The sequence below is a fragment of the Sminthopsis crassicaudata genome, chromosome X (genome assembly GCF_048593235.1).
Source record: "Sminthopsis crassicaudata isolate SCR6 chromosome X, ASM4859323v1, whole genome shotgun sequence".
Taxonomy (NCBI): Eukaryota; Metazoa; Chordata; class Mammalia; order Dasyuromorphia; family Dasyuridae; genus Sminthopsis; species Sminthopsis crassicaudata.
Window position 1 is genome coordinate 27457991 of NC_133623.1, and position 17328 is coordinate 27475318.

The following is a 17328-nucleotide window of genomic DNA, read 5'->3' on the forward strand; positions in this document are numbered from 1 at the left end:
ATCCTCATGTCCTGGCACAAAAAGAGGAAGGGGCCTCCAAAGTCATCACATGCACCTCCCTTCAGTTTACACAGGAGGAAAGTGGAGCCCTGGGGGGGGGGGAAGCATGACTTCTCCAAGGTGATTCAGGGAATAAGTGGCCTGAGTGGAATTCATCCCCCTGTCTCCTAACTCTTTGCCCTGTAATTAGCTCTCCTCAGTCTGCCACTTACTAGCTGTGGGACCTAGAGCAATGCATTTCATATCTTTGCTTCTTAGCTTCTTCATCTGTAAAATGGAGAATAATTGTGTATTCTCTGCCTTCCTGGTATGAATAATAGCTGTGTCAGCCTTGAAATTCTCTAGAAATGTGAGCTACTTTTATATATATATATATATATATATATATATATATATATATATATATATATATATATATATATATATATATATATATATTTGAGAATCATCAGCATCCCTTCATGTGTCCTCCAGGAGCTGGCCCCTTCATTCATGCACCCTTCTCCCAAACCTTCAACTTCTCCCTGTCTCCTAACTCCTTCCCTGCTGCCTCTAACTCTGCTTGGCTCTCTGTCTTACTCACAAAGCTTTCCCCCAAATCATTGGTCTACGTGTCTCTTCCCTTTCAAAACCAGATTCCTTCAAAAAAAAATTTTACTTGTTACCTTGCTCACCTCCTGTTCCTCACGCCCTTGAAATCCAGCTCCCGGACTCACTGCTTGGCTAAAGTTGCTCTTTCCTCTTACCACCAGCCTTTTCTTGAGCCTTTTCCTTCTTGCTCCTGTAGATTTGGCTTCTTCCTCCATGCTGTCCCATACCAGTGACTGCCTGGTGTATATAGCTGGCATCCGTTTCCCTCCTGGCTTCTATCCCCACATCTCTGGCTGTCTGCTTGATATCTCCCTCCATATATGTCCCATAGGTATCTCTCCTTACCAATTCCTCTTTCACGTGGCTACTAGCTTGAGATTACAGCAGCTTGAGGGTGACTATGTCACTCTGCTACTCAAGAAGTGTTCTGAGGAGAAAATACAGATTCCTCCCCTTAGCATTTCAAGCCACTTCTTACAATCTAGTGCTAACCTGTCTTTCCGGTCACCCTAAAACTGGCTTACATGCTGTTCCCTATCTCCCACCTCTGTGACTTTGCCCAGGTTGTTCCCTGTTCCTGAAACATTCCCCTTCCTCTCCTTCACCTTTTGGAGTCTCTTACCCCTTACAAGTCACAGCTTGGGCCATCTCCTTCACAAAGCCTTTTCTGATCTCGCCAGTTGTTAGTACCCTCCCTTTTTGTAATGCAAGGTGATCTTCCTAAGACAATTGCAGTAGAAATGGTTCCGTTTCCCAGCATGGCACTGCTAGACTGTCCAGCTTTCAAAGGCATTTGAAAATGAGGTTGGCACTGTGGCTCTGCAAATGTTCAGTTTGGTAGTGAATCTAATATGTCTCCTCCCCACCACTTTCCTTTGAAGGCTCCCAGACACTGAACTAGCTCAGGCAATGCATGTCAACCGCACCTGGGTAAGGGATTGGCTACTGTGGTCCTTTCTCAAGCTGTTGAGACTGTACTACAGAGAATGCAACTTTGATGGGCTGCCCATGCATGTTGTTTGAATGCCAAACATACGCTTGCCTTAAAAGGCTATTTTACAGAGAACTCATACAAAGCCAGTGCTCACCTGGAGGTCAGAAGAAGAGATACAAGGACATGTTCAAGGTCTCTCAGAGGAACTTTGGCATATGAATGTAATTGTGTGGGTAGAGAATAAGATTTGAACTCTGCTGGTGGCGTGGGCAGGCACTTTCTAACAGATATTTACTGAGCTTTTCTTTGTTCCCAAGGACCCTTTGCGGGTTCTTCGATAAGAAAGACCCAGGGAAAGAGGAGATCTTGTCCCCATTCTGCTCAGGCCCTTCCTGTTATACATTACCTCATTTACAGGTTGTAGGACATCAATGCTAGCAAAAGCCTGAGAACTAGATGACCTTACAGGTCATATTGTCCGTGCCCAGGACAGGGGGTGACTTGTCCTAAGTCAAATTTGATGGCAGAGCCAAGGCCAAAGCTATGCCTGGATTCCTTGTATCACATAGCCTCATTCGGAAGAAATGTGCATTGAGATCTGCAGCTAACGGGAACATGGACCTGTGACAGAGCTTCAGAGAGTTGAGGATGTGTTACTCCAGTCCCTAAGTGCTAAGTGATTTCTAGTCCTGCCTCTGATGCTGATGTGCCATGTGACCTTGGCAAAGAACTTCCCCTCCCTCCTTAAGGCTCACATGGATTCCAGTTGTTGGCTAGATGGCGATCTTCAAATGAGTCCCAGGAAGGGAGTTGGGTGCTCGGGAAAAAGCCAACTGGCAGCTAGCTGGATGAGGAGTTGTATCATAGATCATAGTTTGTGAGTTAGAAGAGACCTTGGGCCTCACCTAGCATACTCCCAACTACAGGGCATTGCCTAAACTAACCCAGCTGGGATCTGAACCCAATAGCAGAGTTAGTCCCTGGTAGCAGAGTTGTAGTGCCTTGCCGTCTGCCTAATGTGGTTCCTGCTGTGTGAAGCAGGTAAGAAGGACGAGCTTTGGGAATAGGAAGGTCAGAGGCAGTGGAATCTTCTGGGTGCTCTTCCATGCAGTGCAAAGTGATACTTCTTGAGAAGCTGGGGGCATGCAGCCCTGCGGGATCTCAGCAGGCAGGTCCAGGAGGTACATGACTACTGTGCGGTTTGGAAATCCTGAGCTATTGATGCCATATGGGAGGCATCTGGTGTGATGAGTGGGCAGAACAGGGAAGTGGGGGCCATGTCACCACTCTGGGGTATCATCTCCTTTTCTGTGAAATGAGGGCTCCTTTACCTTTATTGTAAAGAAATTGTAAAAAAATTCTCAAAATCATATTTTTAAATAACTGGAGGAAATTCTCAATTTCAGCTGGAGGTTGGTAGATATGAAGTTGTAAATTTTTCCTCATCCAACTTCATGGACCCCTTGAAATCTATCCACAGACCCCCAAGGGCTCTGTGAACCCCCATGTTATGAACCCCTCAAGATCTATCCACAGACCCCCCACGGGCTCTGCGGACCCCAGGTCCTGAACCCCTTGACTAGATGATCTCAACGGTCCCTTGCCACTCTAAATCCTGTGCTCCTCGGCTCCGCAGTGTCCCTGCAGGATATCAACATGAGGAAGGCTTTCCGGAGCTCCACTATCCAGAATCAGCAGGTGGTATCACGTAACTCCATCCCCAACCCCGTGATGGAGATGTACCAGCGGTGTGACAAGCCCCCGCCACTCAACATCCTCACGGCCTACAGGTAGGAGGGAGGGTAGGGCCCCTAGCCACAGGATAGGTCCAAAGAGCCAGAGCCAGTACGGCCCCAGTCAGGGCCCTGTTCTAGCAGGATCCTGGGCCTTTGGGTTTGCTCAGGACCTCACTGAGCCCTTCCCTGGCTGTGGAACTTGAGGCAACTCATTGCATCTCTCATAGTTTCAGTTTCTTCATCTGATAGTGGACCAAAAAAACTACCCTTTCTACATACAGGACCATGGCATGCTAGCAAAGTGCTCACTGGCCTCTTCCCCACTTAGTTAAAACAGAGGAGCTGCTCCCATGAAAGAGCTTGCCCTTGGCTCCAGGCTGGGCTGCCATCTCAGTTGGGCAGTGACCTCTGCCTGCGCGGGCCTCCCTGCCTGCTCACCGGTCAAACGTTCCTTCCTGTTCTAGACCTGCCCTTTTCATTTCTCAGCTCAGAGCTGGGGGCATGAGGATGAGCACTAAGACTCTCACAACACAGTCACTTAACAGTTGTGTTTGGTGATAATCCTATATGATTAGAGGATTTATATTACAGCCCAGTCTTCCTGAGTCCCAGTATCTCCCTCAGTGCTTCTGCGTACAGTAGACACCAAATACATCTTCCCATCAACTCTGGATCATGATCCCCATTTTACAGATGAAAAACCCGAGACCCAGAAAAGTGAATGACTTGCCCACAGCCAGTGGGAGGGGGGAAGGAGACATCAACTCTGAGCCCCTGATTGCAGTCAGTTTTTTTTTTTCTCATACCCCACCACTGTCTCAGTAGGGTTAATACTTAGCCTTGTCCCAGGAAAGCGTGCAGCAATACCCATTTTTCAGGCATGTGCTTTGCAGGGCTGGTGGTTTGGGTGTTGGTTGGTTGGTTCCACCTTTAGCCTGGCAGTTGGGAGACATAGTGTTAACCGTTTCCTGGATCTTCCAGACCTCCCATCTGATCTTTCCAACAATTCAGGGCCTTGCCTGTTCTTGGAGAATGTCCCTGAGCTGCAGAAAGCTCAAGCTTGATTGGGCCTCGGGGCTGAATTACAGCTAAGTGTGGCCTTAAGAACCTCTTACTCTTTCTGGTCTTCATCTTGCTCTTATGCAAAATGCTGGGGCCGGACTAGATGTTGACTATCAGTGAGCTCACTAACATCCCCTTTTGGGTCCGTTTCAGAGATGACAAGAAAGATGGCCTTAAATTCTATACTGACCCATCATATTTCTTCAACTTGTGGAAAGAGAAAATGCTTCAGGCCACTGAGGATAAGAGGAAGGAGAAACGAAGGCAGAAGGTACATGGGTGGGGCTGAAAAGAGAATTAGACTTGAGAAGAGCTCTCCATCTCTCATGGGGCCATGACTTTGGCTTGGAGTCATGTTGCGTGACCTCGGATAAATCCCTTCTTTCAGAACCATGGTGCCCTCATCTGCAAAATGAGGGAAGTGAACTAGATAAGCTATTAGGTCCCTTGTCATTTGTGATTATGTGTGCTTGTGTGTGTGTGTGTGTGTGTGTGTGTGTGTGTGTGTGTGTGTGTGTGTATGGTTTGCCATGTTTTAGGAAGAATCTTGACAAGCTGTGGCTTTGCCAGAAGGGACAGTGCCAACATGAGGAAGGGGCTGGAAGCCATGCTGTGCAAGTACTTATTTTGGGAAAGGGAAGATTGATAGCATTATAGCAGTCTTCTAGAATATGAAGAGCCACCCTATGGAAGAGGGACTCATTTTGGTTGGTCCCAGAGAACCAGGAACTATGTGGGGAAGTTGGCAAGAGATTCTGGCTCAGATCTCAATTTGGGGGTCTCTTGTTGCAGGGTTTGCATGTCGAATTATCATTTGCAAATGAGGTAAGGCCTTTCCGGCCTCTCAGGGCCCATCTAATCCTCAGATTCCCCAAGGGAGTTGGTCCCTGCTCATGCTCTCACAACACTACTCCATAGAGTGGCCCATGGTACCTTCTAGGCCCCTTTTCTTCAGAATCCACAAATGCAAAACTCAGCTACCCAGTTTGGAAGGCTGCAGCCTTCTTCATTGGCATCAGCTTTTGACCCTTCTGTCTACCTCTCCCAACCTCTCTTGACCCACGTGGGGCTCCCAGGACCCTACTGGCTTTTCAGTCAATCCTAGGCAGGACTAAGGAAGAAGAGGGCCCTGTTGTCCTTGGCCCTAATCAGCCTATATATAAAATATTGTATTCGGTTCGGGAGGCCACATTTTAAGGACTTTGATAAGCCAGAAGACAATCAGGATGGGGAGGGACTTGGAGAGCCCACCACGTGAAGATTGCTTGAAGGAATTGGGGAAGAAAAGACATGGTAGCTGTTTTCAAGTATTTGAAGGGTAAATGACTAAAAATACAACGTGATCCATCACAAAGAGCTGACATTTTAATTCCATTTCAATGAATTGCCTTTGTGAATCAGTTTAGTCTCTTGCTAGCTCTGTCTTCCACCCCCTAATCGTGGGTGTTCTTTTCTCTAAGTATCCTGTCTATCCATGGGATTTCATCAACTTCCTTGGGATCACCTATCATGTGGATAACTCCAAAATCCAACCCATTATCATAAGCCTTTCATGGGTTATCAGTGATTATTAACCCTGATCTGTCCCCTGAATTCAGGTCCCCTCATTATCGACTGTCAATGAGACATCTTTCTTCTGGATGTCCCATTGGCATCTCAAAATCAACATGGCAAAAACAAAACTTGTTGCCTTCCTCTTGAAAAATGATCCCCCCACACATACTTCCCCCTTTCCATAAAGGTATGATCACTGATTACTATTCTGCTTCCAAATCATCCTTCTTATCCACTCCCTTCTTTCCACCCACATTGGATTCCTCATCACCTCCTTCCTGGAGCATTGGAGTAGTATCTTTGCCTCTAGTTTCTCTCTTCTCCCATTCTTCTTCCATATGCCTATCAAAATAATCTTCCTAAAGCACAAATTCCATGCTCTAAAGTTTTTGGTAGTTCCCTATTGCCTCTAAATTAAAATAAGAACTCCTCAGCCTGGCATTTCCTTCTCACCCTAGGCCCACTCTCTCCAGCTGGCCCAGACTAGTCCATTCTTCATTCACCAACCATCCAGTCATCCATCCAGGCCATCTTGCAATTTGCCTCTAATCCTAACACTACCCACCTTCCCAGTCTCCCACCATTAGCCTCCTGGAGTAGTCTGATTAACATCTGTCTCTACATAATAAGAACAACAAAACAAGATAATTGATACGATAACTCTGTCTAGGGAAAACTGGCTTGTTTCTTAAATTCATCAAAAAAAAAAAATGCCACTATTTCTTCTGGAAAGACTATTTTCTAAGTCAGCAAAGACAGTGAGGTCATCTATTAGGCACCCAAAGCTGCCTGGTGGATGATCTCATTGTCCCCTTCCTTGGCTCCCACTTCTCTCCCGTGTTTAGCCTTCCCCATTAGGTCAGCTCCTTTTGGGTAAGGGCTGGCTCGCCCTGGTGTTTGTATTCCTAGCACTGAGCATGTTCCCTGGCAGAGGAAGTGATTAAGAGATGCTTTTTTTATATTCATTCATTTAAAGCCCTTTACGCTTGAGCTCCAACCAAACTTTCTAGGCTTATTTTATGTTATTCTCCTGTATTTATTGTACACTCTGGCCAGATCAGTCTGTTAGCTGTTCCTTGAACTCAGCCTCTCATCTACTTTTTCTCCGTGTCTTTGCATAATCTGTCTTCCTCAAACACAAGCCTTGTTCATCTTTGCCAGTTACACTCCTTGGATCTGGAATCAAGAAAACATGAGTTCAAATTTAACCACAGGCTCAGCCTTAGCTGTGTGATCCTGGGCAAGTGGCTTAGCTTCTCTTTCCCTTGGTTTCCTCAACTGCAAAATGGGGATAATAATAACACCTACTTCACAGGGATGTTGTGATGAATAAATGAGGTAATATTTGTTAAAAAAAAAAGAAAAAAAAGAGAGAGAGAGAGAGAGAGCTTACTACAGTGTCTGGCACATAGCATGCCCTATATAAATGCTGATTATTATTATTACTAAAGTATTAAAGCTTCCATTTAGATGAGCCTCCTACAAGAAGGCTTTCCTAAGCACCCCCATTCCCACTTGTTAAACCTCTCCTTCTTAAAGGTATGTTCTTTATGCTTACCTGTTTGTTGTTTCTCTGGAGGGCAGGGGCTTTGCTGTTTTATCTGTATATTCCCAATATCTGGTGCTGCTCTCTGTATACATGAAGAGTAGAGAAGATGAATGGTGAATTTATACTGAAGTCAGAGGAGGCAGGCTTGACATCCGCAGTCTCTTTTCCTGCCATCTTTCTCCAAAGGAGATTTTCATTCCTGCCAGGAAGGGAAACAAGAAGTTGGGACCAGATGCCACCATTCTCTTCTCAGAGAAAAGGATGCTGACAAGAAGTCTATGTGCTCCCCTTAATCATTGTTACTCTAGGGGATACGATCGTGTTTCCGCTAACTTTTGATCCCTTTGTCATTTTGGGGGGAAGGGGCTTCCAGGCTCTACTTCCAAGGCTTTACCTCTTTCTCTCCTAATACCAGGTTCCACAATTGACACATAGTGAATAGCAAATAACTCCCTTATCCAAATCATAGCAAAACAGAAATAGGAAAAGGCAAATGCATAGGAGAATGAATACCAGACAGCACAGAGTGAAGCTCTTAGGGTCTTGGAGCTCACCCAGAAGAAATTGCTCACAGGCTCTAGAGTAGCAGTCTGGGCTTAGGGACATGATGGTCACTGTTCACCCCTCTCCTGTCTTCCTAAAGTCTTTTCCTTAGCAGAGGTTGAAGTGGGATTTTCGTCCTCCATCTCCTTTCTTCAGAAAGAAGCCAGGAGCTCCTGAATGTTGAGTCCCCAAAGGAGGACCGTCACCAATTCACCCCACCCCTTACCCAGAACAGGGCTTTCATCTCCACTAGTAAGGAGAGATTCCCATACCAGCGGCCTTTGGGTTGGGCTTACATAGGGGCTACTACTTTTCTCTCTTCTTACTTGCTTCTAAACTTTGGACAACCTGACTTCTGATGTCATTTAACTGAAAACTGCTCTCTGAAGTTTCCAGGCACTGCCAAATTACCCAGACTCCCAGCCTTGAGGCCCTGTCAGCAGTTTTTAACACTGGGAACTACCTTCTCCTAGTGGATGCTCTTTCCTCTCTAAGTTTTCATAACATTACTGTGTCTTGGTTCTCCTTCTGCCCATCCAGCTGTCCCTTCTCAGCCTCTGCTGATTCTTCACCCAGGTCACCCCGCCACGCACAACAGGGGTCCCCCAGGCTCTGTCCCTTTCCCCTTCTCTTCTCCCTCTCTACATTCTTTCTTACATTCTCTGCTCCCTTGGGTTCAGCGATCATGTCTATGCAGATGATCCCTTAATCCAGTCCTAATTGCCATTTTCACATGCTTAACACAGCTCAGATCCTGATTTGGGAAGGTCTGAAGCCAAATCTAGGCCTTCCCACTAAAGAACTTTTATCTTAATTAGAATTGTGACCTGATGGTACTCTCAGACACTGAAATGGACTATGAAGGAAAACTGTAGGACCTTTGAAATTAGCTAGCTTCTTATCAAGTTGGCAAGCATTTATTAGGTGCTGACTGTGTACCAGGCGCAATACTAAGATCTAGAGGCTTTTTAAAGAGATTTTTTTCTTTCTTTGTAGAAAGGCAAAAGCAGTCCATGATCAAAAAGCAGCCACATGCAAACAATTCTGGACAAACAAGATAAAGGCAAATGAAATTAGAAGTTGTCTCAGAGGGTAGCCTGCGTGTCTTAAGAGGGTCAGGAAAGACTTCTTAAAGAAGATGGGATTTTAGCTGAGACTCAAAGGAAGCCAGGGAAACCAGGAGGGAGACATGAGGAAGCAGAGACATAGGGGGACAGCCAAAGAAAACATCCAGAAAACATCAGAAGATGGGAGTGTCCTATGCAAGGAAGAGCCAGGAGGCCAGGGGCCCTGGGTCATAGGGTATGTGGAGGTCAGGGGTCAGGTAGAAGGTAAAAGGTGTAAGAATACTGGAAAGGTAAGAATTTTAAAAGCCAAACAGAATATTTTATATTTGATTTGGGAAGGGAGAAGGAGCTGCTGGAGCTTATTGAGGGGTAGGGGATGAGGTAGTCAGATATTGCTTTGGAAAGAGAATGCCGATGTCTGAGTGGAATAGAACGAGCTGAGGTGGGGAGACCAGGCGGCAGGCTGTTGCAGTAGTCCAGGTGAGGAAGGCCTGAGCCATGGTGTGGCATAGAGGAAAAGGGGATGTACAGCCGGATTGGTGGCAAGATAAGACTCGGCAGAGCCTGGCGACAGCTCGACTTTGGCGAGGCGAGATAGAGAGGGAGGTGTCAAGGGTGACCGTTGGGGTATGAACCCAAGGCACTGAAAGGATGGTGGAACTATTGGTGGACAAGAACAAGGAATAGAATCATCTGTCTGGTGTGGCTCAGTGAAGCGCCAACTTTATGAAGCAAGCCCTGTGCTGGGTGCTGGGTGCTAGGTGCTGGGCATACAGTGCTAGTACCACTTAGGCCCTTTTCTAAGGAGCCAGCACTCCAGTGGGGAACTGCCAATCATGGTGCAAAGGAGGCATTCAAACACAATTTTCCAAGAAATCTGAGGAGCAAGGGTCGTGTCTACATGGGATGTCAGAAATGGCTTCACAGAGGGGCGGCATCTGAGAGAGTTCCCAAAGGGAGGAAAGACTTCAGTGGGGGGAACTCTATTCCAAGATGGGGATGGCATGAACAAAGGTGCAGAGACGGGAGAGGGCAAAACAAAAGCAGAGAGCGGTGGACATGAAGGGGAATAGTACAACAATAGGTCCTAAAGTAGTCTGGAGCTTTGTTGTCAAAGACCTTGAATGCCAGGATCAGGGGATGGTACTTAATCATGCAGGCAATTGAGAGTCACTGAAGGTCTATGAGCAGTAATAACAGGACATGATCAATAGGAATAGTGACTCCGATCTACTGCAGAGAGGAACCTGGAAGCAACAACACCAATTGGAAGGCCAATAAAACACGAACAGTTCGTCCTGTGATGCTGCTGGGGGCTGTGGCCTAGTCTGATTAACTTTCTCTATAGGTTCCCTCCTGGCCTAGTCTTTACTTTGGCTGCCAGCTTGCTGCTTCAGAAATGCTTTGGTGTTCTGGCAAAGTGACTGTCAGAGACAGATCCATATACAGTCAGTCTCTCTGTGTCTCTGTCTCTCCTCCCCTCTCTTTCTCATTCCTCTCCTCTCTGTCTTCTCTCTCTCCCTCCTTCTACCTATCTATGTGTGAAGGGCCTCAGCAGCCCTACAGTAAAACAAGAGGACTGGGTTGGGTCTTGGTTGACCAACACGGGGAGATTGAAGTGTTTTGTGTTGATTCCCAGGAACAGCGGCTGGTAGAAGACTCCACCAGGGAGGTGAAGAAAGTGCGGAAGGCACGGAATCGGCGCATGGAGTGGAGCATGATGGCATATGATAAAGAGTTCCGGCCAGATAACAGGTTCTCGCCATCTCCGTATCACATGGCCTCCTCAGAAGGATCACTGTCCCCAGATAATAGGCAGGTGTTCTCTGTTATTACCCACTCAGCCCTTTGTTTCCCTCTTTCCATTAGCAAAAAGTGCACCATATGTGATGCTCCTGTACAGAAGGTGGACCTCTTTCTCAGAATGATCCCTTCTCCTTCTGTCAACTCCAATCCCAAAGCTTCATCTACTTTCTCCAAGGCACAAGGCATTCATGCTCTTTAAAAAACGATATAAGAAATAATTCATCATAAAAGAATTCAGAACACACTTCAAATCAATAAAACATATGACTCCTTACGGTGGACGTTTAACTTCTGGTACAGTCCATACATATCAGCACCCATCTCCCTTGCTGTCTCTGATCTGGTTGTTTGGGTCAGAGTTCAAATGTGTTGTTTCATGAGATTTTTTCCACATTTTAGGATATCATTGGCACTGGAATATCCATTACATTGCTATCATCTTCAGTCACTCACCTAAAATTTAGACCTTCAGGTTATTTCCTGTAAAATGCTGCTGCTTATTTTAGTATCTTTTCCCCCCTTTCTGATAATACCTAAGAGTCAGTTTGGTATAGTGGCAAGTACTAGCAAGCTGCCCTTAGAGGAAGAAGAGCTGGAGTTCAAAGTCCCAAGCTGGATGGATGTGGGAAAGTCACGTAAACCCCCACTGCCCCAAGCCAAGTCTCTAAGACTAAGTGGCATATGCCAGGAGATGGTGCTCCTGCACCTGGCTTTTCCTCACCCTGATGAAATCCCAGTTGCAGACCCTCTTCCCTTTACAAATGGTCACATTCAGAACAAATTGGATCAGGCTAAAGACTACAGTTATCTTTGTGATTCTTCCTGCATACAACCAGATGCTCTTCCAATATGATCCTACTCATTTGAATTCCAGCAGCAATATGTGAGGATGGGAGCCACCTTTTTAAACTTCCGGTGGCTGAAAATGGCTCGGTCTCCAGGACTATATCCAGTCCTGTTGACGGCTTTGGGATTTAAGGCAGGGAAGGGCCCTTGATCTTTGGAGGAGTTGGTAACTCTGTTGTTTTATCTGTACTTGCACCTTGATGTACATCCCCTGTGCTTTTCAGCCCCATCTTTTTATGACAGGCAAAAAGCAGTGAAGTCAAGTCAGAACTTCTTAGATTATGTTTAAGAACCCTGTGACAATAATAATACTTGAAGTGGCAGTGTGGTGCAATAGAAGGATGTCTGCGTTTAGTGGCAGTTTTCTTCTTTGTAAAATGAAAGGGGACAGTGAGGTGGCACTGCTATAGACAGAACATGTGCCCTGAAATTGGGAGAACCTGACTTGAAATCTGGCCTCAGACACTTAACACAAACTAAGCTATGGGATCCTGAACGAGTCACTTAACCTTAATTGCTGTGAATTTAAAAAAAAAAAAAGTAAAAAGGTTATTTTTAGGGTTGACTTTTTTTTGGCTAGCAATCCTCTGACACGTGATCCCATTGTTAACTTCTCTGGCCCTTCCTTGGCCACACAATGGCTAACCATCTCATCCTCAACTCCCATTCGGTTCAGTCAGGGATGAACCGAACATTGCTCTATGTATTTGCTCTAGGTCTTATGCATCTGACATCGGTGATCACTCCTACCCAGCCAGTCCCAACCATCCAGCCCAGCAGGTGTTGGCACCCACTCCACATCTGCCCATGGAACACAAGGAGATCATCTTGGCTCCTAGCCAGCTCCCAGAGCTGGCCTACCGGCCCACAGCCCCAGGCAGTCGGCAGAACAGCCTTGGCCGCATCCAACAGCCTCATGTGCCGCAGCCTCCAGATCCAATACTGAATGGACCCAGGCCTCAAATGATCAAGGACTATGGGTAGGCTAGCATGCTCTATGCGTCCTCCTCCCCTTTCTCGGATTTGGATACGGGGACCTGACATCAGAGGAGGCAGTGTCTTAAGGGCTTGTCCCACTAAGCCTACAGCAGTTTCCATGTACCTTATATTCCCACAGAGACATAGCCTAGAGGTGAGCTCTGTACTACAGGGAATCTCATTTCCTAGCTAGGTGGTATCATTGCTCGTTCTGCCCTGGGGCAGGGTGGGGTATCGGCAGCTAGAATGGAAGCCCATGCTGAGCGGCTGCTCGCATGTGTATATGGAGCTAAGAGGAAGATAGTCTGGGGCACCCCTCAGCCTGTCTCCTCTAATGGTTGCTGAAACATAATTCTGTACTATCATCACTTCCTCTCTTTCCATGTTTCAGCATTTCTCTTACTTAAGCTGGCTTCCAGCCACACACACCGGTACCTTGCCTGCTTCTTGGTGCCCTTAAATACCCCCAGTAGAGCTATAATCACCTGCTTTCTTCCTCGACACCCTTACCCTAGCAAGAAGCGGGAAGTTCCCTTTCCCACCTCACTCCCTATCTTCCTGAGAGCTTGAGAAGTAGACAAGTCAATTATTGTTATTCCCATTTGACAGATGAGAAAACTAAGTAGATGATCTCTAAGATCCCTCCAACTTGAAAATCTATGAACCTCTGAAGAGTAGGGTGCTTGTCCAAGGTCATGCAGCTTGTGAGAATCAGAGCAAGCAATGGAAAAGAGTTATGTTGCTTTCCAGTCCTGTGTTCTGCCTGGACAGGCCAAGCTTGATCATATACCACTACTCCTGGAAGATCTTGGACAAGTCACTACCCTTTTGTGCATGTCAACATTTCTGTTTACAAACTAATGATGTTCTTTTTATCTTAGCTCAGGACTCAATTTATGACACTCAGTGAGTCATTTAACCTGAGCCTCAGTTTCCTTGACAGGTCATTTAACTTAGCTGAGTCTCAGTTTCCTCACCTGGAGATCAATATTCATGATCTTTTCACCACCACCCCCACCTGCTGTCTGACTTGTTGGGAAGAGGGAGCCATTAGTAAATCTGCAGATACTATAGAAATGGCAGGTGTTAGCCTGTTTACTTTGCCCACACGGAAATTCCTTTCCATTTAGCCGCAGTCCGGTTAGGCCCCCTGCCTTCAAGGCTAATGCTCAGTTATGTAGCAAGAGGAAAGCTAGAAAACCTCCTCTGGAGCCTCCTTTGTTGCCATGATCCCCAAGAAAGATCAAAGGCTGCAGTCCTTTGTTGGTGCCGAAAGAATATTCAAGTTATTTGGGACTCTGGACGACATGCTGGTCTCCAGCTTCAGGGAACCTTCCAGGCCCCACTCAAAAGGGGAGTATGGCCAATGTGTCGATAGGAACGGAGCTGCCCCTGGCAGGGGCGCCTGGCTCCACAGCTCAGAGGCTGGCTTGTGATCACATCAGGAAGCCAGTGGCCAAGGAGATTTGTCTACCTCAGAGATTCGCTGGGTAACCGCCAGACAGATGATACCGTGGCACCTGGTAGGTCAGCGCCATAGAAAAAGACAATCCTGCTTGGACTGCCCAGTTCTATGAAAAGTCCCGTGCAATCTCTTAAGACCTATTGGATTGGTCCAGATAGAAACTGGACTTTTCCCAAGATATTGCTGCTATGAAACCTGTTGTTTTCAGGGTAGTTCTATGTATTTTTATAGTTCTGTGTGTTTTATATCAGCATGTAGACTTTTATCTTCTTGCATAGAATCTCATTTTAGGGCATGCCCTGTATTTGGGCAGTTAGAGTCGTATTTTGAGTCTAGACCCAGTTTTACTGGTGTAGGAAACTTTCATTGGGAAAACTCCCCAGATCCATCCCTCCCCCATCTGTGACTTACAGTTCCCAAGAGGACATGAGAGCAGGCCCCCTGAGCAAAGGCCGGCAGCCTCATCACACACAACACTGAGCTGTTCCTCACCAGAAGCTCCTAGCACCTCAGCATCCCACTTTCCAAAGAGAAGCTGAGCAGGATGTTTCCAGTTGAGGTTGTCATTTAGGATTGCATCCAGCACATTCCTGGATGGGAATCACGGGGCCCGTATTCAAATCCTGACTCTGAGGCCTTGACTAGATCTGGCTTTCTCTCTGCCTCGGATTCCGTATCTGTTAAATGGGGTTAGGAATATACTATATACTCCTTCCCTTACAAAAGTGCATAGCACCCTATTATCAGTGGTCAATCAGGGCCTTCCATCCCCAAAAACTCCTTGGTCCCACCATTTTGGCTATCATCTTGTACCTCCCTCCTCTAGCTCAGCTCATTCTGCTCAAGGTTCCTCTGGGGGGAGGCAGCTCTACCCCAAACCCTCAGTGGCCCTCTTCCAAAAGTTGGGGTCATATCTATGTGGTGCTCTGTCTACATGAATGAACCTCACCGGTTCCTCACAGTAACTTACTATATTCCCCTTTTACAGATGAGTATACTAAGATTTAGAGAGTTTGAGTGACTCCCCAATCTGTCTGCCTGCCTCTCTCTCTCTCTCTCTTTCTCTCTCTCTCTCTCTCTCTCTCTCTCTCTCTCTCTCTCTCTCTCTCTCTCTCTCTCTCTCTCTCTCTCTCTTCTCTCTCGGTGTCTGTGTGTGTGTGTGTGTCTCTCTGTCTCTCTCATGAGCCGGACTTAAACTTTTTCCATCTATGACCCCTTTTTTGCCCAAGAAATTTTTACATGACCCCACGTATATAAAATGGGTATACAAATGAAAGATTTATTTACTGATAACAAATCATAATTTCACAACCCTTACATTCAGTTATAAGACCCCATATGGGGTCGTGACCCACAGTTTAAGAATCTTTGCTGTCTAGCCCTACTATGCTTCCTTTCTAAAGCTGATCCACTATCACCTCCATGGTATGATTTCGGGAGGGCCAGAAGGGCCTGTGTCCCTGCAGAGCCTACCTTGCCTGTTGACAGATATCTGAGATCAAGTCATTTTGGCTTTGTTTCTTTAGCCTAAGGCTTTATTACTTATTAAGTAATTTCTCTCTCTGAGAGAAATCATACTTGAAGCTGTGGGCCAGTTGTATCTTTGAAAATGACCGCAACTTCCCTCCCACTGACTTCTCTGGGCAGAAGTTTGCTCTTCTGTAAAATGAGGGGGTCTGCTGAAGCCAGACGTTCTGTGACTGTGATGGCAGTCACAGGTGCAGGGACTCCTGAAGGGGAAGGACAGGCCATGGGCCACTGTGCCAAGGAGCAGCGTTAGCCCATCGGTAATTTTTTAGCCACTAAGGCTTCTCTGGGGAGCCTAGTCAGTGTTTGTGACTCCTCCTCTCTCTGGACCTTACTTTGCTCTTTAAGTCCAAGAGGTAGTCTGGGATGAGCTCTAAAAGCCCTTCCAGACTTCTGAGTTTCAACCTGTGACTCCTTGGGGCTTGTACTTCTCCTCAAGGCCAAGGGATTTGGCCCTTTCTCTTTCAGTGGAAGTCACTAGAAGGAGCCTGGCTTATGAGTGCTCAGATTCCAGGTCTGATCTCCAAATCTCTCTTCTTCTGCCTCCAGGGTCTCAGCCAGTGCCCATGGCCGATTTCTTTGTGCCACCTGCTCCGCCACCCCCCGCCTCCAGTGATCCCCTCGGCCCAGACGGCTTTCGACAGCCCCATCTCCGCCCCACCTGCCTCTCACACCTGCTGCCACTTGCCACCCTGGCCCACCCTGCCTATACACCCTCCCCACCTCCAGCCCCACCCTGCCCATATTCTGTCTCTCCCCCGCAGACTGGTCCCATGGGTCCTCCTGCAGCTCCTCCTCCACCCCCTCCTGGCCCCCCAATGGCCACGGCCTCCCCAGCCCACTCAGCCTCCCCGGGTGCTGTACTGTCTGAACCACGGAAACCTCAGATCCCGTTGATACCAATGAGTGATGCCAGAAGTGATCTTCTTGCCGCCATTCGGAGGGGTGAGTATGATGGAGGGAAGGAATAGCTGGAGTTCCAGTGATGGCACATCCCAGCCACCAAGGATTCTGACAATTGAGTAGAGTACAGAAAGGGAGATTTCCCAGGGACCTTAGCAGTCCACGAGAGGTTTGACAATATGACGCTTTTGTGGCAACTCCAGTGACCACAGTTTCACCCATATGGGCACTACTTCCACGAACATCTTAATTGATGGTCTTCAAGAGGTGATATGGCCCCAAAATTCATCCCCCTGTGGCCAACTTGGTGATGAGCCTCTAACTCAGCCAGGCTTTCATGATGCCCATCCTCTGACTCTTTTTAACTTGGAAATCATTTTCAAGGACCCATGTAGCCTCCCATGGGGAGGATCCATCAGAGAAGACTCTAGTGCAGTGTGGATAATGAAAATAGCATTTGAAGGGTGATAGAGCACTTGACTTAGAGCCACTCTGAGGTCTGGAGAACTGTGGAAAGAATAGTCATGAGGGACTTTTACTCTGATCCATATTAATTATGTAACCACAACTTCTTTGAGACTCGGTTTCCTCATCTTTCAGATGGGGGGTGCAGATCAGCTGATATTTAAGGTCAGATCCAGCCAAACTATTTTGAGCTTGGAAGTTGCCTTATGGTTGACCCCAGCATCTTGGGGAGTTAGGGGGCAGCCTCAGGCCCTGAGCACTTTCCTCCTTCCTAGAGGTCTCTAAGAATGGAGTGGCTGTCA

General features: G+C 46.9%; 1 protein-coding gene across 1 annotated transcript in view; it reads left to right on the forward strand.

Moving 5' to 3' along the window:
* The window catches only part of LOC141549001 (actin-binding protein WASF3-like), an 83682-nt gene that overhangs the window by 58660 nt on the left and 7694 nt on the right, over positions 1 to 17328 (forward strand). Inside the window, exons 6-11 of the mRNA XM_074278366.1 lie at positions 3162 to 3315; positions 4477 to 4594; positions 10676 to 10851; positions 12405 to 12668; positions 15779 to 15906; positions 16127 to 16603. Of these exons, the coding sequence (XP_074134467.1) occupies positions 3162 to 3315; positions 4477 to 4594; positions 10676 to 10851; positions 12405 to 12668; positions 15779 to 15906; positions 16127 to 16603 (1317 nt within the window). The remainder of the gene's footprint in view (positions 1 to 3161; positions 3316 to 4476; positions 4595 to 10675; positions 10852 to 12404; positions 12669 to 15778; positions 15907 to 16126; positions 16604 to 17328) is intronic.